At 39.5% G+C, this 24,516-nt stretch overlaps 1 protein-coding gene across 1 annotated transcript in view; it reads right to left on the bottom strand.

The window, feature by feature from the left end:
* Positions 1 to 24,516, bottom strand: part of LOC136879234 (troponin C, isoallergen Bla g 6.0101) — a 56,020-nt gene that overhangs the window by 5,983 nt on the left and 25,521 nt on the right. Inside the window, exons 2-5 of the mRNA XM_067153042.2 lie at positions 13,522 to 13,549; positions 9,536 to 9,679; positions 6,415 to 6,534; positions 2,757 to 2,888 (exon numbers count right to left, since the gene is read on the bottom strand). Of these exons, the coding sequence (XP_067009143.1) occupies positions 2,757 to 2,888; positions 6,415 to 6,534; positions 9,536 to 9,679; positions 13,522 to 13,549 (424 nt within the window). The remainder of the gene's footprint in view (positions 1 to 2,756; positions 2,889 to 6,414; positions 6,535 to 9,535; positions 9,680 to 13,521; positions 13,550 to 24,516) is intronic.

Below are 24,516 nucleotides of genomic sequence, written 5' to 3'. Positions count from 1 at the left end.
GCTAATACGAACTCTCACTACAAGTTCCACTTGTTATTATACATGACCGATAGTTTCCGACTATCAAGAACATTCTTTCGTTTGAACAGGCTGTCTCATCAAGACAATATTGAATGTATATAGGAATCTCGATTTGTACCTATGTAAATATCATTCAGGCCCTAGGCCTATTACCTTATATTAACATTAAACGTGTGTAACTCAACAAGCTTCAAGAAAAGTTTCGTTCTATTTCATGTACATATTGTATAAATGTATAGAAGCAATAAACTTTTATGTTGTGCCTTGTATACCAAGTTCCTTGTATACAACAGGTTGCTAGTATGAAGAGTTCTATATACACTGACTGACAGAGCAAATGCAACACCAAGAAGGAGTGGTCAGAACTGTATGCCAATTGCAGGGTAGACTGACGTCACTGAGGTATGCTCATGATGTGAAATGCGCCGCTGTGCTGCGCACGTAGCGAACGATAAATGGGACACGGCGTTGGCGAATGGCCCACTTCATAGCGTGATTTCTCAGCCGACAGTCATTGTAGAACGTGTTGTCGTGTGCCACAGGACACGTGTATAGCTAAGAATGCCAGGCCGCCGTCAACGGAGGCATTTCCAGCAGACAGACGACTTTACGAGGGGTATGGTGATCGGGCTGAGAAGGGCAGGTTGGTCGCTTCGTCAAATCGCAGCCGATACCCATAGGGATGTGTCCACGGTGCAGCGCCTGTGGCGAAGATGGTTGGCGCAGGGACATGTGGCACGTGCGAGGGGTCCAGGCGCAGCCCGAGTGACGTCAGCACGCGAGGATCGGCGCATCCGCCGCCAAGCGGTGGCAGCTCCGCACGCCACGTCAACCGCCATTCTTCAGCATGTGCAAGACACCCTGGCTGTTCCAATATCGACCAGAACAATTTCCCGTCGATTGGTTGAAGGAGGCCTGCACTCCCGGCGGCCGCTCAGAAGACTACCATTGACTCCACAGCATAGACGTGCACGCCTGGCATGGTGCCGGGCTAGAGCGACTTGGATGAGGGAATGGCGGAACGTCGTGTTCTCCGATGAGTCACGCTTCTGTTCTGTCAGTGATAGTCACCGCAGACAAGTGTGGCGTCGGCGTGGAGAAAGGTCAAATCCGGCAGTAAGTGTGGAGCGCCCTACCGCTAGACAACGCGGCATCATGGTTTGGGGAGCTATTGCGTATGATTCCACGTCACCTCTAGTGCGTATTCAAGGCACGTTAAATGCCCACCGCTACGTGCAGCATGTGCTGCGGCCGGTGGCACTCCCGTACCTTCAGGGGCTGCCCAATGCTCTGTTTCAGCAGGATAATGCCCGCCCACACACTGCTCGCATCTCCCAACAGGCTCTACGAGGTGTACAGATGCTTCCGTGGCCACCGTACTCTCCGGATCTCTCACCAATCGAACACGTGTGGGATCTCATTGGACGCCGTTTGCAAACTCTGCCCCAGCCTCGTACGGAAGACCAACTGTGGCAAATGGTTGACAGAGAATGGAGAACCATCCCTCAGGACACCATCCGCACTCTTATTGACTCTATACCTCGACGTGTTTCTGCGTGCATCGCCGCTCGCGGTGGTCCTACATCCTACTGAGTCGATGCCGTGCGCATTGTGTAACCTGCATATCGGTTTGAAATAAACATCAATTATTCGTCCGTGCCGTCTCTGTTTTTTCCCCAACTTTCATCCCTTTCGAACCACTCCTCCTTGGTGTTGCATTGTCACTGTCAGTCAGTGTAATATTTGAAGATGGTTGTGTTAAGACAAACACAAACACCGACACATGTCCCTAAAATCTCCGGCCTGGCAGGAAATCGAACTCGAAGTCACCACACTGACCGTTGAGCCATGGAGCCAGTATTTTGATAGAGCTAGTCTCTTGATGAACGAATTGTATATGTGAACTTGTTTCCGGAAAAGGGGACTTCCTTGTTTGAAAAAAGAGATCTGTTACTTTGTTTGGTATTACTTTACCTGAAGATGATTATTATCACTGTCCAGTTCCCAGTTACATGGTTAGCCTTCGGTTCCCAGGTTCGATTCCCGGCTGGGTGAAAGTTTTAACTGATTCTGGTTAATTCCACTGGCTCATGGACTGGGTATTTCTGTTCTTTTTAATACACTTCCCTTCATCTACATAGAAAATACCACACTGCGAACCAACATAGAAACACTCAATGGTGAGTACATCTTCCTACATAGAGTTGGTGTCAGGAATGGCATCCGGAAGTAAATCTGAGACAAATCCGCTTTAGTCCCGAGTCCAATATACTGGGAATAGTACAGCGAGGAAAAGAAGAGATTATTATTATTATTATTATTATTATTATTATTATTATTATTATTATTATTATTATTATTATTAGCGTATGGACCCTGTTGGATCACGCATTACATTTATGATTCGCCTTTCTAACAGACCATATTGCTTTCATTCTTTCACTGTATGCCTGTTATCTTTCTTCTGACCACTTAGTCCCCGATCTTATGGGGACTTCATTCTCTGGCTTTACTACCCATCTATTTAACCTTCTGACGATAAATGTTTCTGTCAGTATTATTATTATTATTATTATTATTATTATTATTATTATTATTATTATTATTATTATTATTATTATTATTATTATTATTGCTGTGTTAAGAAGCCAAACATCCAGGTCTATCTAGAAGCCCTCCTAACGATATTTAGAATCTAACATCACATTACTCATTCCTTAGAACTAGGAACTTACCATCGAAGTCTACGGTGCCGGATCCGTCAGAATCGATTTCCTCAATGATGCCGTCCAACTCAACATTGCTAAGTTTGTCGTCCAGTTCCTTCAAGATTTCTCTGAGTACACTTGTGGTGATGTAACCGTTACCTGCAAATAAGTCATTAAATGTTAAATTCGCTCCTAGAAAAATGTCTTCATTCATTGATCATAAAAATTCCGTTTCAAATAGCTGTTCTAAAAACAACCACATCGCTCAATTAGATATCAACCAAGCAATAAGGTCAACAAATTAAAGAAGCTATTTAATCTTATTAATAATCTTTCATTGTCATTAGTACCATATTGTTAATCTAATAAGGCCCATTATCGAAGTTTCAATACGGCACCTCAATCCTATTTTAATATCAAGATCTCAATTACCGGTAATTATATCACCTAATTATATCAAGTAAATTAGTGGACGAGATTAAAAACGGAAAGGTTCAATTCTGAAGTGCAGAAGATCAATTTCCCAGTCAGGTGAAGCATTTACCGACTGCCGGAAGTTTTCACTGAGTTGAAGAATGAAAACAGTCCTGGAATATCTTTAAAGTGAAGCCTATATCAAATCAGGAAGTAACCATCTTTAAAGCCTGGTGGTCTGCATTCTTTAAAAAAATGTTTTGGAATCCAAACAAAACTTCCAAAATTAACCTTTACAAAAAGTGTACTTTCCAAGAAGAACAGAGGGGTTATATAACCGGTCATGAGATTGTTGATGGTTTTATGTATGAGGTGGTGAGGTTATTACAGATGAAATTCGCATTCCAATTTAAGAGGAACACATAATTATGATATAACTTAGCATTTTACTATGGAATCGTTTTAATAGACATTACGTTATAGTTCCTGAAATTACCCTTGGTGACTATGACACTCTTTCTAATCTTCTATCTTACTCACAGCAAATATCCATTCAAATCCAGGTATACTAAATACGTTGGTAGTTTCCGACTGGGTAAAATATCGAATTAAATCACTTTATTCCATTATTTCGAAGCTTTCTTGCTTACAAAGTTGCCTAGCAAGAGAAAGAATATCAAATTGGTACATAGATCGGAGGTACATAGATCGATTTATAAGAAAATTTAGAAAGGAACGTCCCATAATTCATTCTAAGCAAACTGGTTATTGAGCGTTTAAGGACAGCCATGGATATATTTTTTGTCACAGTACAGAGCATCCCAAAATAACGACGGCAGACCTTGGCGTAGCTTGATGTTACTGTAAATTACTACGTATACAGTTCATCACTCCTATTAACTTCATTTTCTCCCTCCCATACTTTTCGTTTTAAAAATGGGCTGTTAGTTTGTACATGATCATTTTCTCCTGATCTCCTGATCCATGTAATATGACTGGCTGAAGGTGGTTTCGTACTTCTTTGTATATCTTCGTCTTCTACTTACTTGTACAGCTCTCTCAGTTATCTCTTTATGAGTGTCATATGCCTGATTTTTCACGAGAGGGAAAGAACTAACCTGATGATTGGAAACGTAAAGCAAATTGTGCTAATTAATAATAATAAAAAAGTTATTCTGCTTTACGTCCCAGTAACTACTTTTACAATTTCTGGAGACGTCGAGGTGCAGGAATTGTGTCCCTCAGGAGTTCTTTTACGTGCCAGTAAATCTGCCGACACGAAGCTGACGTATCTGAGCACCTTCAAATACCACCGGACAGAGCCAGGATCGAACCTGCCAAGCTGGGGTCAGAAGGCCAGCGCCTCAATCGTCTAAGCCACTCAGCCCGGCAATTAAGCTAATTAACAAATACGAATTAAATTAGATAACGATTATATTGATTCTTCATTCCTAGCCTTTTCACCAGTCATTTGGGGTCAGTACTAATGTGGATTCAGTCTTATTTTATGGCCGGATGTCTGACGCCAATCGTATGTGGAGAGGTGTATTCACTATTTCGTGTCTCTCTCTTGGTTACTACTGTGAATTGTTGTGAGTTAGTGAGCAAATATATTAAGATTATCACTAAATATCCATCCCCGAGCTAGAGGAACAAATCAAACTTAGTTAAAATCACAGTCTCACCCGAGAATCGAATACGGGATCTTATGAACAGAAGGCCATTACGCTGACCATTCAGACAAGAATCTGAACAACAATCATAGTTATTAGTACAAAAAATATATTTTGTTGTTTAATTTTTTTACATAAGTATGTCTTATGGTTTGGGGTCATCCGAGAATTTGCGTCATGAAATTAGCGATACAAAATGTGTGATGCGATGTTACCTAGCAACCGTGCAGGCTACTGATGGATTGTCATGACTGAGAGACCTATAGAAGGCTCTTTTATCAAACAGCCAACGGCCGTAGCCGTGCTGAAATACCGGATCCCGTAAGATCTCCGAAGTTAAGCAACATTGGGTGTGGTCAAGAAGTGGATGGGTTGCCACGCGCTGTTGGTAGGGGGTAAGGTAATGGAGGAGCGGAAAGGAACTGGCCACCCTACCGTACGTAAACTCCGGCTCAGGCACACCTCTGTGGAGGTTCGGACCTGCCTTAGGGCAGAATACACCCTTACCTTACCTTACCTTCATCAAACAGGCCTCATCTCACCATACTCTAGAAAATTGATTATTTCATTCGTGGTAGTTTCATAGGACCTGAGTCAGTCTCCCAGTTTTGAATACTACTCTTGTCGACTCCAAATTCCATACATACATCTCTCGGAAACGATTCGTTGCATGCAAATAAATAAATAAATAAATCCTTATCAGTTTCAGTTTCATTTATTGATAGATCAATTAGTAGTCATTTGATTTTTTCTAAGGGAAATTTGATACCAGTTTGATTTTTCACGTCCGAGGTACCTGTATAACCGGCCCTGCCTCTTACTCGGAGACCCCGGGTGCAATTCCCGGCCAGGTCAGGGATTTTACCTGCATCTGAGGGCTGGTTCGAGGTCCACTCAGCCTACGTGATTACAATTGAGGAACTAGCTGACGGTGAGATAGCGGCCCCGGTCTAGAAAACCAAGAATAACGGCCGAGAGGATCCGTCGTGCTGACCATACGACACCTCGTAATCTGCAGGTCTTCAGGCTGAACAGTGGTCCTTTGTAGGCCATGACCCTTCGGAGCTGTTGTGCCATGGGGTTTGGTTTGGTTTGGTTTGGTTTGGTTTGGTTTGGTTTGGTTTGGTTTGGTTTGGTTTGGTTTGGTTTGGTTTGGTTTGGTTTGGTTTGGTTTGGTTTGGTTTGGTTTGGTTTGGTTTGGTTTGGTTTGGAGGTACCTGTGTACAATTGCCACAATAACGAGGTACAGGATGGTGGTATTGGTTAATTTCGATCTATTCTATTGGATATTTTGCTATGTGGTCTTCACAGAATCATCTTTAAACTTCGTTTAACCACAAAGAAATAATAAAGCATTATTTCGAAAAGTTTTGAGATCCAAGGTTTCCATTGTTAAGCGACAATATCAAACCTCTTACAATGCTTCACCTTAGGTGTATGACGGATTGTATGGTGTTATATCACAGTTGAAATTTCCCTTGTTTCACGTTCTTCTCTTGTGAGCATTATTCTTGCTATGTAATTGAGGGAGTAAGACATAACCTGTAATATTACAGAGTTTAGAGTTGTCTTCTTATAGTCTAATTTGCATTACCTACCTTCTTTGTCGTACATACGGAAGGCCTCCTTGAGTTCCTTCTCCAGCGCCTCAGCGTCCTCCTCAACCAAGAACCTACTGGCCAGAGAGATGAATTCCTCGAACTCAAGTTCTCCAGAACCTGTAAGCAGCAGAATTGTTTTATAAGTATGACCATATGTAAAAATCGTATGCATATCATTTACAATACATTGATAGACTATTAACATATGTCAAGTGTGATACAATAAGTTAAACCAAAATCTTTCTAGTCTCCTCAGAGAATAACATTGTACTTCAGTATTTCATTATTACATCTATTGCTTCCGTTATTTTATCGTCACTACCTAGTTTTTCTTTGAAGTACAAGAAGATGCTGTCATTGTAGTTATAAACCAGAGGACTCTATGCAGTCAAAATTGGTATCCCCAACAATCGTAACCTACATATAATGTGTTGACTTCCATATTCCGTACTCGATATTCTTACTCGATTCATTAAAATAAAATCGTATAAAAATTTCATAATTCAAAATAAATAATATATTTTGGATTTAGGTTCCAAAATAAAAGATTGTAATAACTCTAGAAAATAATAGATTTCAAAGAATCAAGATAAGAATCGAGCAGGAAAGAAGCCATTAAATAAGAAAACTCCTAAGTAAATGCCCTCTAAACTTGGATCTGAAATATCGAATGGTTAGACACTACCAAAGACCTTGGAGACAATATGTTTCTCATACTGATGTTCAGTTTGGAAGTATGGTCTCTGATGCGTACCCTATGCAATAGACTGAAAGTCCTCAAACCGTGGGTAGACTGGAGAATGTAAATCTCGTGGACGAAAAGAGTGAAAAATTACGATGTGATGGATGGAGTAGGAAAGAGAACTAGACGGAACAAAACAGTAAAGGATCCTACAACTAGTAATTCAGAGTAAGATAGGGGACCGACTCAGAACTGGACGAAGAAGAAATTCCTGGATGATGAACCTCAGGGATTGGTACGGCATGAGTATGGTTTCCATTTTCCACGTAGCAAAGACGAAGACAAAGATTGTCGTGATTATTGCCAACATTCAATGAAGAGATTACAAGGAGGAGAAGGAATTTCTTTCGATACTTTTGGCTAGGATGGCAAGGAAATGGGAAGAAAACCACAGTCTTCAAATAAAATATGCCAGTATATCTGAAGAATAGTTATTTATTCAACTCGTGCATAAAGTAGACCTCCCTTGCATTAGTGTAAAGATTTAATTACTCGAAAGGAAAAATGTTCACGCCGCACCAGTTGCATACATAATTTTATCTATTACCATGAGGAATAGATGGTAATTTCAATGGAAATAAAATATATGTACAGAACATATAAAAGAAGTAAGGTTGTGTATAACATGTTAGAATTGATGAGATTTCTTCGTTTATATTGCTATAGTAAGTATGTACTTTTTAATATTATGTAGCATAATTGCGTGGCTTTGAAGCACATGGAGAAGGCTATGATGCTTAGTACGTCATATCTTCCTTATCTATAGCAATAACAAAATGATTACAATATAATGTGTTATCTTCTTTTTTATTTGAACAGGAAATAATCACCAACTTCGTGATGTACGTTCATTGTGAAGGCAGTGATATAATAAAGTAAGCCACGAAGTGTGCGGTAAATTTACTTTACCGCACATGTGCGGTGTCTCCAAAAACGTCTACTTTTAGAACACGAAACAGTTCAGAAAACATCTGATCTTTGTTGTGCTAGTAGATAAAGATATATATAATCAGTGCATTCGCCTGATACGGCTGTGAGACCTGGACAAAGAACAAGAATGAATTTGCAATCAGAAAGCTTATAAACTTAGGGGGGAAGAAGGGAGGGGGCATCCGATCAGTTACGAGGGTTCATGCTATCCTGTTGATGACAGCTCCCTTGAAATGGCAGTCAGTCAGTCATGTTGCTCGAAGGTAGGTTGCCAGATGAACAAATCTCTTTCGAGAGTGGAATCCAAGAGCCCTACAGAGACCTAGAGGTAAACCACCGTACCGATGGGATAAAGAGATATAGAAGTTCACTGGAGTTAACAGGCACAGAACAACCTAAGATCCTTCCACCGAGAGAAGACCATTGAATATTTCTCTTGATTCATGACATTAAGAAAACACATCATTTAATAATTGAATTGACTGATAATGATCAAATATATATATGGACATACCTAGGGAAAGTACACAGATAGTTTCAATACTGTTTAACTTTTCAGCACTCCAGCTTTAAATACGCAATATTTAACGTATCATTATTTATTTCCTAAAATAATGAAATTTGTTCGCTTTAAAACCTCATGAAGACTACAATTTTTTGGTAGAATGGGAAGCTGAATCCTGTATATATGGTGAGAACTCTGTCACTACAACAACTAATAATAATAATAATAATAATAATAATAATAATAATAATAATAATAATAATAATAATAATATGGGCTCAGCTACCCAGTGCAATCGTCAACTTTGAAATTCCATTTTACTCTGTCAGATGGCAGTGAAACTGGTCTCTTCTGAACTATCCGCGGCTGAGTGTTAATTCATTTTGTCAGGTAAACACCAAATATGTCACCAGATATCCTTTTCATGTCTACATCTTAAGACACGGAGTGCCGAATTTTTTTTCTTTTTTTCTTTGCCCTTCAGAAATTCGTCTTTCTCTGTAGGGCCTGAACCCGAGATCCAGAGGCCGACACTATACTGTTTGTTCACTGAGGGAATTTAAGGGTCGTTAAACCCAATAAATACAGTAAATGAATAAATAAACGTAAGGGAATGAACATGAATGTTAATGAAATTTAAGCTGTATTAATCAGTCAAGAATACAATTAGAAGTAGAATCGTTCCTGCTATACACGCGATTTATGAAAATAAAACCCAATACAGTGTAGTAAAGTACCATTTTCAAGTTTCAAAACAGGTATCTCTTTCCTACCTCATAAATAAAAAACACTAATGATCTCCATCGCAGAGTAACTTTGCTGTGACAACCAGGAAAAATACAGTCATATACAAATGCAGGCTAATGTCCCAGTTTTATACTACGACTAGAAGATCATGCATTTTCACATAATTGAGTACCTTAAAATTAACTGATATTTACCGTCGGCATCGACTTCCTTGATGATTTCCTTAAGCAAGGCATCATCAACGGGATGATCCAGCATCCTCAGAATGGTGCCAACCATTTCTGTGCTGATGCAGCCCTTCTTCTCACGGTCGAAGGCATCGAAAGCCTTCTTCAGACCTGTAAATATACAGTTAAATACAAATATGAAATATCTTGTTTACTGCTAGATTATAAATCTTTATTAATTTTAATATTTTAACTATGGAATAAGGGTACACATAGTCTATTATTTTGGGTTTTTTAAATCAGCAATGAATTTTTGAATATGTACTGACGCTCTTCCAATGTTCCCCACTTTCTGTACGAATTCTATACAAATAAAATTGGGTTTCTTTGGCAGTGTTTGATGTGGTGGTGGTGGATTTTAAGATGATGGTCTAAATGTCACTGCTGACATCTAGATCATCAGTCGATTGTTTCCAATTTTGATCATGGTTAATTTCACTTCGCCCTAAGTGAGTAATAACTAGTATTGTTACTTGATCGTTTTGTTTAGCAAGGTGTATAAACAGTAAATCTTATTCCAGTTGTTAAAATTAATCAGACTGAGTATTAACCTCAATATTTGTTTAATCGTAAGAGGAGTAAGTGATTAACCTTAAAGAAACATAAAGACGATCAGCCCCTTCAACATCAGGAGGAATCATCAATCGTGCCTTGTATTCTTAATTTTAAAGTTGTCTATTTCATTTTAAAAGTCGTAACATCAATCACCACTGATCTGCATTTTGGGTTGTTGTCCACGTGACAGATACCCTATCGTTTGTTTATCTAGCATTTTCTTAAATGATATCAAAGAAGTTGGAAATTTATCAAACATCTCCCTGGTAAATTATTCCGGTCCCTATTCGTCTTCTTAAAAACGAGTGTCTCCCCCAATTTGTCCTCTTGAATTCAAACTTCTCTTCATTTTATGATGATTAAGTAAATTCATTTTTTAACTTTTGTCATGGAGAGGAAACAGTAATGGTTCTGAGTCCGGAGGAGGGGGTGAATTTGCGTTAATGTATTTCTTGGTTAATATTGCCCGTCTTACATTAGATTAATGCACATAAATATCTATAATGCGGATGGGCGGATATTTATAGTAACAACAGCGTCTTTTCTTCTGCTTAAGCTTAAGGATCAAAATCATGATATGTTAGCAAGAGCATAAATGAATTTGGCAACAAGAGTTTTGGCCATAGCATAACCAGGTTTTCATATGGTATGGTTAAACATACTCCAGCATAAAATTTAATAATTATTTATTTCTATAAAGTAGTGTTGATTGGGAAGTTATTATGAACACTTTTTATTTATAAAAAATCAGTACTGAAAAGTACTCTGCCTTTTTGATTAAATCAAACAGAAAAATTGAGAATATACCGGGATACGAAAATTGGTCACTCTCCATAAACTTCTTAACATTCAGTCTTACCATAAAGTACTTTATATTAAAACTTCACGTTTAAATTATAAAATTCAGAACATATTCAAATTCTTGTACTAATTAAAATAATCTGATCTTGTTTCAAAGTAATTTCTATAAAATGACCATTTTTACACAAGAAACCGAATTTTAAAAGCTCAAATCGAATAAAATGTGTATGGTTGTCTTTTGAATAATATTTTGTGGTCATTAAGGACTCCTCACATAGTAAAGAAAATAAATTAATATGATATTGTGATGAATAAATACCGTAATTCTAAATTTTATATTAATAAAATTAATACGGACATTTTAGCGTACAGGAGAACAGATTTCCATCGCAATATATTTTACGAGAATCTGACTAGTAATGACCCGTATCAGGAGACTTTCTTCCCTACCAATTTTGACTCGCGTCGATCCTGAGAACCTGTCCCTTATCCCGAAGTTGCGGATCCAATTTGCCGACTTCCATTACCCACATTAGTCTATCGACTAGAGGCTCTTCACCTTGGAGACCTGCTGCGGATACGGGTAAGAGTCTAGGCCTATTAAAAATCCTATTACAGATCCCCTTGAAGGTTGATACAATGCACCATCATAGCTAACGATTCATTCTTTTTCTTTTTTTTTACTGCTCTTCCCACATCTGTGGGGCCGCGGGTGCGAACTGTGTCACACATGTGGATTTGGCCTTGTTGTACAGCCAGATGCCCTTCTTGACACCAACCCTATATGGAAGGATGTAACCACTATTGCGTGTTTCTGTGGTGGTTGGTAGTGTAGCGTGTTGTATGAATATGAATAGGAAAGAGTTGGGACAAACATTAACACCCAGTCCCCGAGCCAGAAGAATTAATCAGGCGCGATTAAAATCCTCGACCTGGCCGGGAATAGAACCCGGTACCCTCTGAACTGAAGGTCTCAACGTTGACCATTCAGCTAAGGAGTCGGACTATAGCTAACGATTCATTAATAATAATTAAAAATTATTATTATTTTAGTGTTGTTTTAAAGACCTTAAATTTGCTAAAAAAAATAGCAATAAATTTAAATTTGTCACCACCCACTACTATTCATACAACGTTTTCGGTGGGAAAGTGAATATATTGTGATTCCTTTTCTAGTACTCATCAGTAGTATTGTTTTATTTTGCACATTATACACGGTACTGTATACAGAGTGTTGTTGAAAATATTTCCAATATTTACGGAGGAGGCAGCACGCAACAAATGAAGGAAGAAAGTTGCTATAAACATTGGTCGCAAACCCAATATCTGCGGAGTTACGGTCCAAATGATCGCCATGTCTTTGATCTACTCTTCACAACATGTGACCGCCACCCATTGCAATGCAGCCTTCCACCTTACAGTAGCGCAGTGTCATAACCAAACATGCGCCATTTGAGCAAACTAACCTATCTGACTGCGAGAGCTGTACGTTGACTACAGTGTTTCGTTCTTACTTGATACAGTACACATGCACACACACGATTTACTGTATCAGTTTCCTACGCACAATGGTTTCATATTTGTCTCATGACAAAGTGCTCAGAGTGCAAGATTATGTCCCACCTACATAATAAGACCACAACAAAACGCCCTAGTTTAGGCTGGAACGTATTTCCGTCTTTCGTTGCATACGACCCTCCGTAAATTTTTGCAACGTAGTGATTATCAATAATAGTGGTAGAGAACCATAACGCCAAAGCGACCAGTTTTCATAGGTCCATTTTTGCTTGGTTTGTTGCGAGCAGTTTCCTCTGTAAATATTGGAATCTTTTTCAAGGATAGCCTCTGTCTGTCTGTCTGTCTGTCTGTCTGTCTGTCTGTCTGTCTGTCTGTCTGTCTGTCTGTCTGTCTGTCTGTCTGTCTGTCTGTCTGTCTGTCTGTCTGTCTGTCTGTCTGTTCGGTCATCAGCCCAGAGGCTGGTTGGATCCTCAAATAGCACCACCAAAGGTTATGCGGTTATAAGAAAACCGCAAAAACCAATAGCAGCACCAAAATGAGGCGTACTAGGCAAGACAAGGAGTGAGGTAGTTTGCCATTGCTTTCCTCACTGGATCAGAAAGTACTATTGCAGCACGACTGACCCTATGAGCAACACCTTTCATAACACTCAGATGCACTAGTCATGCTCTGAATGTCATTACTCAGCACCACCCATACCCCAGCAGCTTCCATATTGTCACAGCCATGGATGAGACTGGGACTTCGGTGAAAGCTACACTTTACTCTGGCCTGTGCCAAGAGATGGATACAAAAGTACTGCATCCATCAAAAAATGGCAGCAGGCAAGGATAGCCTGTATACAATGCAATTGTTAACCTAATTTTATTTTTGCCCTCTCAAACAGCTAGGGTATTCACATTACTAGGTTGGCCCACTAGTAAGATCTCGCAATTTCTAGAAGAAGGAAAACATGATAGCCTGATCTATATAAATGCCAAATATAGAGAATTCTGCCCTCTAAATTGAAACGTTCATTCTTTTTACGGATTAAGAACAATTTTACAAGTTTAAATGTAACTTAAAAAGGGAAAACTTACCGGCAACCTGTTCTGGGTGAAGATCTTCCTGAAAAGGAAAGAAAAATAGAACTTAGAGATCATAATATAAAAACAAAACACTGTAATAATGAGCATCACTATTAAGTATAAAATGTATAGACCTGGAGGTCGGAAAGGAAAAGATAGGAAAGTCAAGACAATGAAATTAAATCACATAAAATGCATCAGAACATTTGGTTAGTTCCATTACGACAAACTACTGTATTTTTTTTAGAAATGAAAAATAACATCAAGATCCAAAGTGTTACTTGCTTTTTGGAGTGTTAGAAACATATTTTAGACAAGAGCCTCAAAACGATTATTTCGTCAGTATCACCTCACTTCAAAAGTGAGTTATTGCTACAATAAACATTTTAGTTTCCCTTTGTTAATTTCCCACCAGATTTCGTCTATAATTAGCGTAAAGTGATACTACGTGTAATATATCTACGTTAATGGTATCACCCTTGTTGTGCTTTTAATAGTATGGGCCGCAGTTATTGTGGTCATCAACACCGTGTCGTTTAGCTATGTGAATTCTGTTGGATAGTGTATGTTCATGCGGAACCCTCATTATTTTTTCTTACAACTCAAACTGGGGAAGTACAAACAAATTTCAAATTGATATAAAGCAAAACAAAGAGTAAAGAGTAAAGAGTAAAGGCCGGCCGCCTTTGCCCCCATAAATTAACCTGGTACTCATTTTTGGTGTAGGCTGAGTGAACCTCAGGACCATATGCACCTCCGGAAGTGGAAATCTCAATTCATCAAACAGATGTAACTTTGAAAATATTGAGTATGGGATTCGCTTTCAAATGGCATGATATAATGCCTTCAGAAATACGTTTCGTAAGATGGAGTCTCGCCTAGTAACTCGCCCTGTAAATGAGACGTTAGGTATTTTAGTTAGACTGCAAAGATAATCTCATTGAGAGCCTTCAAGGTATTAGTTATGTCCCTCTCACTTACACAGTCAAGACCAAATTTAGTGAATTGTAATAAATCTGCACCTAAATCTGTGATGAAGGATCCGCTGTCAGAAAGGACCATAGTTATAATCCAAGAAGTTATAGTTTACATGCTGAGTACCAAGAGCCATTTGGCCTACTCCAGAGTACAGAAGAACACATCTAGTGAGGAGAAATGTTGAAGTGCTGATCCGAACAACGTTTCAGCAGTCGACTCGCACGTCATCTCTCTCAATCTATATATTTATATATCTGTCTATCTGTCTATCTATCTACCTTATCCATCCAACTCTGTAATCTTTTGCAATAACAAAATTGTTGAGCTTTATCTATAGGAATAATTCACATTTTCTTGAAAGAACCCGGAGGTAATTTATGAAGTTATTTTGATAGATTGCGCCATTTGTTAATAATAGTATCGTTGTGGATTTATTACTTCCCATTTCAGCCTTTATTAAGATAATCTTACCTAGTTAAAATGTAAACTATAATGCACCGAACAGTTAGGCCCAAAATGATTTTGTTTAACAAAATAACATTTCAGACTTTATAGCGTACTAACTACTGCTATAGCTAAGCACACTATGACGCAATTATCTAATTTATGAAAGGATTTTCTATCACTATAAAAATGAAAATGAAGATAGTTAGATCTATATTTTTTCGGTATTAATTTACGCGGAAGAAACATGGACTCTTCAGATTGTTGGAGAAAATCGTATACCTCGGACAGCATTCTGCGCAAATACTTTTATTCTGGGGGAGCTTAACTTAAAAATCAGCAGTCGATAATATATATACACATACAAATGTATCCTCCTTTTATTTTATTTTTTATTTTTTATTTTTTGCCGTGTAGCCTGACGTGGATAGGATAACCCAGAGAAACTCATCATCACAGGAATTATTGAAGAGAGGAACTACTTTTACGTTTTTCGGAGATCCCCGCAGAGCTGGTTTTGTCCCATTAAAGTTCATCAACGTGCCAGTAACTTTCATCGTCATCATCATCATCATCATCAATTGTTCTCCCTATTAGTAGGCTCTTGACACCATACCTATCTCCATCTGCTCTTGTCCCAGGCCAACTGTTTGGTAATCTTGTATCTTCCCCTTTTCACCTAGTTTGTTTTCCCCCTTCCACTCTATGTTCAAATAATGCTGTTAGAAGTCCTTTCCCTTTCAATATAATTATGTTCCATCCAGTTCGCTGTCCTCTTTCTAATAAGGTTTGGGAGAGTTCTTTGTTCCTTGATTTTTCCAGTACTGTACTGTTCTTCAGTCTATCCTCCCATTTTATTTTCTCCATTCTCTTCCAAACCCACCTCTCGAATGTTTCAATTCTATCTATTTGTCTCATCTTCAACATCCAGGTTTTACAGCCGTACAGAAAAATCTACCTACACGAGATTGGAGAATGTGAGTGTCTTTTTATCAGCACTGGACCAGTGGCAGCCGCTGGATTGAAGTTAATGATATATCACTTCACTTATTTATAAATTTATAAATAAATGTATAAATAATTCAATACAAATTTTTTGCGCACGTTGTTAACTTTTTATTCCACATCCCCAATTGCAACTTAGTAATCTTCTTTCTGCCAATAAGGCTGGCGGGGGTACTAATACGAAGAGGGTTTAAAAGAGTCCACAGTTGTATTGTTGGATTCTGTTTGCCTTGGCCTGAAAGCTGAAACTCCTTTCTAAACTGCAACGGATAGCTGCATGTTTACGCTTGGTTGGTTGGTTGGCTGGTTGGTTGACATGAAAACCAAGTAGAGTTTATGTCTGGCTAAGACGAGTTTTAAGTCGCAGTGCATTTCTTTTCCAGATCATCGTGAGAGATTCTGAATGCTCTTCTTTACCAGTCTTAGTCAAAAGTGAAGGAATGATATATTTTAAGCCTTCCCTTGTCCCTTACTCATTGCAAATATCACATTCAACCCTCAGTAATTTCATCCCGAGATTTTCTTTCGAGCAGAGCGGTTAGTTTAAGTTTACTGTGTAGTGAAGTTTAAAAGAAAAAAATAATTTATTTAGTTCTCATTAAAAGAGCCAGTCTAACATTAATATGAAACACAGTTTTTTCAATCTCTCGAAAACACGAAATCTAACACTATATAACATCACTGAATTATATACGGGCAATTATAACTATATGGGCCTAAAATTATATTCTATATAATTAAACTGTACATTTTTACAGGTGTGTCAGAAAGTTACATTTCGTGTTTTCCACAGACTGAAAAACTATAAGTTGTATTAAGTGAGTTGACACTGAAACAGAAAGGGCTCCTTCTTGACAAGTAGGCCTAATATTAATATGACAGCAAAGACGCGGAATGAATCCGCAAAATGATATGATACGTAGTGTATTACAGACATTACTGTGACGTTGCATTTGACTTCCACACTGTATAAAGAATAATTTCAATCAACACTGAAACTACTTTAAGGCTGGCCTTTATTTACATGCATTCAATTTGGGTGGGGGTTTGCAGAGAATACCTGCTTCTAAAAAAGCTTTTCCTGTCATTCAGCTGGTGAGCAACTACTGAACTAGATTAGTAGGGATCGAATCCACCAACACGGCTTCAGAATGTCCGACACACTCAGCCCACATAGTTTATTTTTTGGTAGCTCATTTTTTTAACCTCGCACCAGGATCTAAAGGTTTAAATTACTCCAGGGGTAGGAAGTTCTAGGACTGGCGGCCGTGCCCTTAATTAAAGTGCAACCCCTCCATTTGTCAGATGAGGAAATGGGAAACAACAGTAAACTATATTCGAGGCTACCGACATCTCCAAAATCTCCCGGTTCCAATTGTAAAGAACTGATAGGCGTGTGAGAGTGCGGCGTATGCCCCTTGAAGCTATGGATCCTGCGTGTCAACAAGGTTGTGTCCAGGCGGGAGGTAGCTCAGTTCTGCCCTGGGCAACGTTCTCGTGGTCGCAATTAGGCCCCATTGTCCGGCTGCAGGGAGCACTGGCAAGTGCACGTTATGTGAGCATTCTTTCAGACCATCTGCAACCCTTTCTGGCCCTAGAGTACCCTGATGGAGATGCCATGTTTCAATAGGACAAAGCGCCTTGATACCGCTCTGTGGTGGCATTCAGGTGGTTGGAGGAGCACTCCACTGAAGTTACGACCATGGATTGGCCCTCCAGATCCCCTGATCTTACTCCAATCGAGCATTTATTGGATGCTATCGATGCCGGTGTGCGCTCCATGAACCCCTCACCAGTTACGCAAGACCTATTGTGGGTAGCAGTCCAAGATGCGTGGTTCTAGATCCCTCCAGAAGGATTCCAGCACCTTATACAGTCGATGCCTCGCCGTACTGCTGCCGTTTTGAGGACTGGTGGAGGAGCAACTCGTTATTAATATCATATTCAGTGTCTTTCCATGACTTTTGGCCATTCAGTGTAATTACACAACGATAGTCACCAACGGTCCGTAAGGAGAAGGCACCAGAAGAAGAAAACATCTAGTTTACACAAAAGGAAAGAAATTATTCACAACTTACAGAAAATATATTACTCGCTCAGAATTCCCATTCTCATCCACCTCTTTAGTTTTCCTTAACTGTAGTTTCACTGTTTACTCAGTCTTTCTGCCTTGTTCTTGATATAGCATTCCTAATTTGAACACACCACAAAGTCACAAGAAATATTTATTCATATATATACAGTATATATATGTCTAATAAATTATTCTGATGGCATGTATTGGCTATGTTGTGATGATACATTCCTATTGCATGAAAGCGTGACACGTGTCAATTAAAATAAGTTATAGATCGTCTATCTGTCACATGACAGAACAAAATTTCAACGTAAAACCGTCAAGCTTTACATAGGCTATATGAAATGACGCTTTGAAATACAGACGAGAGCCAGTTTTATTTTCGATGACGTATTTTGTTTGGGATTCTGAATTCTTGAGTAGGCGCATTATCTATGTGTCACTTGGCACAACACCATGCATTTATTGACTCACCACTAACGTAATTTTGTTGTAAAGTGTGGACAGTTTGATTATATCAAGATAAATATTTTGAGGCTTATAGACAGTTGATGACGCAGAACCCAGAAATAATTGATGCCATAATCTGCCGTAAACAGGATCTGTGGAACTTCACTCGAAGACTGAGAAAATCTGGAACAAGTTCCAATTCAGAAACTTCTCTGACCATGTTTACTCTTGCATTGTTCATAAGAATAGGCCTTTGCATAGTTAAATGTTCATGATCTATAGATGATGATGATAATAATAATAATAATAATAATAATAATAATAATAATAAATAGGGCTGTTGTTATTTGGGTCATCAGTCCACAGACTGGTTTGATGCAGCTCTCATCCCCATCCAATCTGTGTTAACCATTTCATTTCAACATAACTACTACATCCTACATCTACTCTAATATTCTTCTTCTGCTTCTTCTACCGCTTTTCCCACACCTGTGGGGTCGCGGGTGCGAACTGCGTCGCACATTTGGATTTGGTCCTGTTTTACGCCCGCGTGCCCTTCCTGACGCCAACCTTATATGGAAGGATGTAATCACTATTGCGTATTTCTGTGGTGGTTGGTAGTGTAGTGTGTTGTCTAAATATGAAGAGGAAAGTGTTGGAACGAACACAAACACCCAGTCCCCAGTCCCCAAGTCAGAGAATTAATCAAACACGATTAAAATGCCCGACCCGACGGGGAATCGAACCCGCGGGCCTCTGAACCGAAGGCCTCGACGCTTACCATTCAGCCAATGAGTCTGCCTGTCATCATGCCTTGGTCTACCCCTACTGTTTTTACCACATACACTTCCCTCAAAAACCAACTGAACAAGTCCTGGGTGTCTTGAGATATGAACTATCATTCTATCTGTTCTTCTGGTCATTAATCACCAAATACTGTAGTTCTTCTCTCACAGATTCGATTTAGTACCTTTTCATTCGTAATTCAATCTATCCATCGCACCTCCTGCATTATTCCGTAATAACACATTTCAAAATCTTCCATTTTCTTTCTTTCTGGGTGGGGGGCCCGATGACCTTCGATGTTAGGCCCCTTTAAACAACAAGCATCATCATCATCATCATTCTTTCTTTCTGAGCTAGTTATCATCCATGTTTCACCATGTAATGCCACGTTCCAGACGAAAGTCTTAAAAATATCTCTCTAAATCCTATCCCAATGTTCGAAGTGAGCAAATTTCTTTTCTCACGAAAGACCTTTCTTGCTTGTACTAGTCTGCATTTTATGTCCTCCTTACCTTTGCCATCATTGGTTATTCTACTACACAAGTAACAATATTCATCTGCATCACCTGACTTCGTTCGACTGCATCTTGTACTTCTTCTCCAAGACTGTGTCCATACCATACATCAGTTGATTTCCTCTCCTTGTATAGTGATTCCTTTTCCAAATTCCTCCTTGATTTCCTTTACCGCCTTGAAAAGGAGTTGGAACAAACAGCTGCCATGCCTCACTCTATTCTGGATTGCTGCTTCATTTTCATAACCTTCGGTTCTTATCACGGTAGAATGAGTTTTGTACAGATTGTAGATAATCATTTTTCCTCGGTATATGAACCCGATCACCGATCACCTTCACAATCTCAATTAGCTTGGTCCAGTTAACATTATCGAATGTCTTTTCTGTCCACCTCTGTGGTGTAGTGGTTAGCGTGATTAGCTGCCGTCCTCGGGGGCCCAGTTCTATTCCCGGCTCTGTCACGAAATTTGAAAAGTGGTACGAGGGCTGGAACGGGGTCCGCTCAGCCTCTGGAGGTCGACTGAGTAGAGGTGGGTTCGATTCCCACCTCAGCCATCCTCGAAGTGATTTTCCGTGGTTTCCCAATTCTCCTCCAGGCAAATGCCTGGATGGTACCTAACTTAAGGCCACGGCCGCTTCCTTCCCTCTTCCTTGTCTATACCTTCCAATCTTCCCATCCCCCCCACAAGGCCCCTGTTCAGCATAGCAGGTGAGGCCGCCTGGGCGAGGTACTGGTCATCCTCCCCAGTTGTATCCCCGACCCAGAGTCTGAAACTCCAGGACACTGCCCTTGAGACGGTAGAGGTGAGATCCCTCGCTGAGTCCGAGGAAAAAACCGACCCTGGAATGTAAAGAGAAGAATAAGAATGTCCTTTCTAAATCCAGGGGCGTAACAAATATTATACGGGCCCGCCTGCAAGAAACAAAATCGGGCCTCGTCAAAGAAAATGTGTAAAACCAATCAATAAACACACATCAATTTTACTGCAAAAGATACAAGCAAATCTTTAGTGTATCTTTTATATATGGATAGAGTCCACCTCCGTCGCGTAACGGTTAGTGTTATTGGCTGACGTCTTCGGGGGCCCGGGTTCGATTCCCGGTACTACTAGAAATTTAAGAATGGCAGGAGGGCTGGTATGTGGTTAAAATGGTACATGCATCTCGCCTTTATTTGGGGTGTGCCTGCAAAGAGCTGCACTACCTCGGGATGAGGACATGAGTTGACTTTATATATGTAAAGAGAAATATTGTGAAATTACAAATCTAATAAATGGATTATGTTTTTAATTTAAATATTTTATAGGATTGAAGTACAGTGTAGATAATTATATGCTTCTATGTTTTGCTTTTATATGTGTAGAGCACCGAGCTCGATAGCTGCAGTCGCTTAAGTGCGGCCGGTATCCAGTAATCGGCAGATGGTGGGTTCGAATCCCACTGTCGGCAGCCCTGAATATGGTTTTCCGTGGTTTTCCATTTTCACACTAGGAAAATGCTGGGGCTGTACCTTAATTAAGGCCACGGCCGCTTCCTTCCCATTCCTAGGCCTTTCTTATCCCATCGTCGCCATAAGACCTATCTGTGTCAGTGCGACGTAAAGCAAATTGCAATATATATTTGTAGAGCTTCAACTGTATTCACATCAGATTCTAATGAAACTAGACAATGTGATGTGCTTCCTGGGATGCAAGGGTATTAATGGTTTCACTGATATATTTGATGTTCCAAAGCTGAATTCACAAAGTCTGCATAAGGTTATATATTTCGTACATAGTTCTTTACACGTTCTATTTTCTAAAATGAACGTCGCACGGAAGAAACAATAAAAGTAAAGAGCTATAAACAAATAAAATGTCATGCATAAGTCTTGAGACTATGATTGAGTTTTCTACTACTAATATATTTGTAATCAACTGCAGGCGACTTTCTTTACAGCTCGTGTTATGAGAGATGTATGTGCTGAATTCAATACAATAATAATTGCAGCTTAAATTCTACCACACGATAATTCCTCTACTTACGAATTGTAAAATTGATATTTCTCACAAAAATATCGCGATATCACCTTTATATTGCAGAATGACATTCAGGTAAAAATGTATTTAATCATTTATTTTTGCGGGGGAAGACTGTCTGGGCCCCCTTAAGCAGGCTCTAAAGTTACGAGATTTACGAATGCCATGTACGTGGTTTTGTTTTTCTCAATTCGAGCCTCCAAGATCAGGCATAAACTCAGGATTGCTTCACGTGTTCCTACATTGCTCCTGAAGCCAAACTGATTTTCTCCCAACTCAGATTCATCTTGACTTTCCTTCCTTCTGTAAATAATACGAGTTAAAATTTTGCAAGCTTAAGACACTAAACTAATGGTGCGGTAGTTTTCACACTTGTCAACACCTGCTTTCTTTGGAATAAGTATAACAACATTCTGTCTAATAATAATAATAATAATAATAATAATAATAATAATAATAATAATAATAATAATAATAATAATAATACGTATGGCCTCAGCTAATAATAATGATAATAATACGTATGGTCTCAGCTAATAATAATAATAATAATAATACGTATGGCCTCGGCTAATAATAATGATAATAATACGTATGGCCTCAGCTATTAATAATGATAATATTACGTATGACCTCAGCTAATAATAATTATAATAATACGTATGACCTCAGCTAATAATAATGATAATAATACGTATGGCCTCAGCTAATATTAATTATAATAATACGTATGGCCTCAGCTAATAATAATGATAATAATACGTATGGCCTCAGCTAATAATAATGATAATACGTATGACCTCAGCTAATAATAATGATAATACGTATGACCTCAGCCACCCTGTCAAAACATTTTTGTATGACGTCATTTAAGTTGTCTGCGAGTCAATTTCACCATTCTACTTTACTCTTCTACATGGAAGGAAAAAGATGAGTTGTAAATTCACTGTGTCGGATAAACACCAAATGTGTCGCCAGAGATCTTTTACATGCCGGCATCGTACGACATGGAGTGTCAAACGGGCTTATTTTTTTTTTAAACATCGACTACCTCTGCCTGATTTGAATCCGCGATCTTGGTATCCGAAGGACGACACTATCACTTACCCACAGAGGAAGAATTACCACCTCAACATTTAGGTATGCTGCAGAAGAAAACAAACCCATTGCTCGTAGATTTCGAAAGAAGAGCTAATACTGATTACAAAACTGAAAAATATCTTAAGCCAGTGTATTGACCCCTGACCTATTATTAATTCAGTCTTTCATGAAAGAAGTAGCCTACGTTTAAAAGAATGATGTTTGTTTCCAAGTGGAACCGTTTGGCAGAGAAGCAGTGGCTGACACTGAATACTGGTCCTATAAATAGTATGACACCTCTCTCACAATATGTGTTCTAAGAAAGAGACCGTGTGGCGAACATCTGTGATAACAGAGCTACTCTCGTTATTCTTGGCTTCTCGGTGTGCTTCAACTTCCTCTGTCTCCCACATCTCATCCTCGGTTAGACAAGTAGGCACGTCTATATTTGTTGTGATTGTTGTTGGTTCCGCCGGCTGGTTAGGCTCCCGCCTCTTGAGCGGGATCGAATTCTAATAAAACCAGTGGGTTCCCATTTAATGGTGATTAAGAACAAGTAGTTCGTCTCTGTAGTGTAGTGAAATTTGGAAAGTGGTACAGGGACTGGAACGGGGTCCACTCAACCTCGGGAGATCAACTAAGTAGAGGAGGGGTTCGATTCCCACGTCAGCCATCATCGAAGTGGTTTTCCGTGGTTTCCCACTTCTCGTCCAGGCAAATGCCGGGATGGTACCTAACTTAAGGCCACGGCCGCTTCCTTTCCGTTTCTTTGTCTATGCCGTCCGATCTTCCCAACCCCCACAAGGCCCCTGTTCAGCGGAGCAGGTGAGGCCGCCTGGGCTAGATTTTGTTCCTCCTGTCCAGGTGGATCACCCTCTCCCCCACAACATCTCACATTCAGGACACTGCCCTTGAGGCGATAGAGGTGGGATCCCTCACTGAGTCCGAGGGAAAATTCAACCCTGAAGGGTAAACGGATTAGCATGAAAGAAAGAGAGTTTGCTAATAATTCAGATCACGGCACTATTAGGTCCGCCTGGTCGATGTGTCGTCTGTTGGTTGTGCTTGAGAATCAGCATCTCTATCTATCATTATGAAGATATAGCAGTATTCTCAAACTGTCTGATTCCTTGGTTGAATGATCTGCGTTCAGGCCTTCGGTTGAGATGGTCCCGGGTTCGATTCACGACCTGGTCGGGGATTTCAATCGCATCCGTTTAATTCTTCTGGCCTTGATACTTGGGTGTTTGTATTTTTCCGAACACTCGTCTCTTCATATTCAGACAACACACCACACTACACTACCAATCACCCCTGAAACAAGCAATAGTGAATACATCCCTCCATATAGGGTTGGATTCAGAAATGTCATCCGGCCGTAAAAACAGGGCCAATACACGTATGCTACACAGTTCGCACGGAAAAAGAAGAGCAGTAACCTAAAACTCTGACGTGGGCTGTCGATTATTTTTGTTTCGTTACCGAGATTATACTAACTTGTTTTACACATTACGTCATCTGTAATTCGAAATTCGAATGTTTAGTCTACATTCTACGGTAGTACAGAAACTGGCTATTAATCAAGAATAGAATCCTATTTTCTGGAGTAAACCGTACCCACACACATTTGTCACGGACATTTACTGAAGCACTCA

The sequence above is a fragment of the Anabrus simplex genome, chromosome 8 (genome assembly GCF_040414725.1).
Source record: "Anabrus simplex isolate iqAnaSimp1 chromosome 8, ASM4041472v1, whole genome shotgun sequence".
Lineage (NCBI taxonomy): Eukaryota > Metazoa > Arthropoda > Insecta > Orthoptera > Tettigoniidae > Anabrus > Anabrus simplex.
Note: the sequence above shows the minus strand (reverse complement) of the source record. Positions and strands in the feature narration are given on the sequence as shown.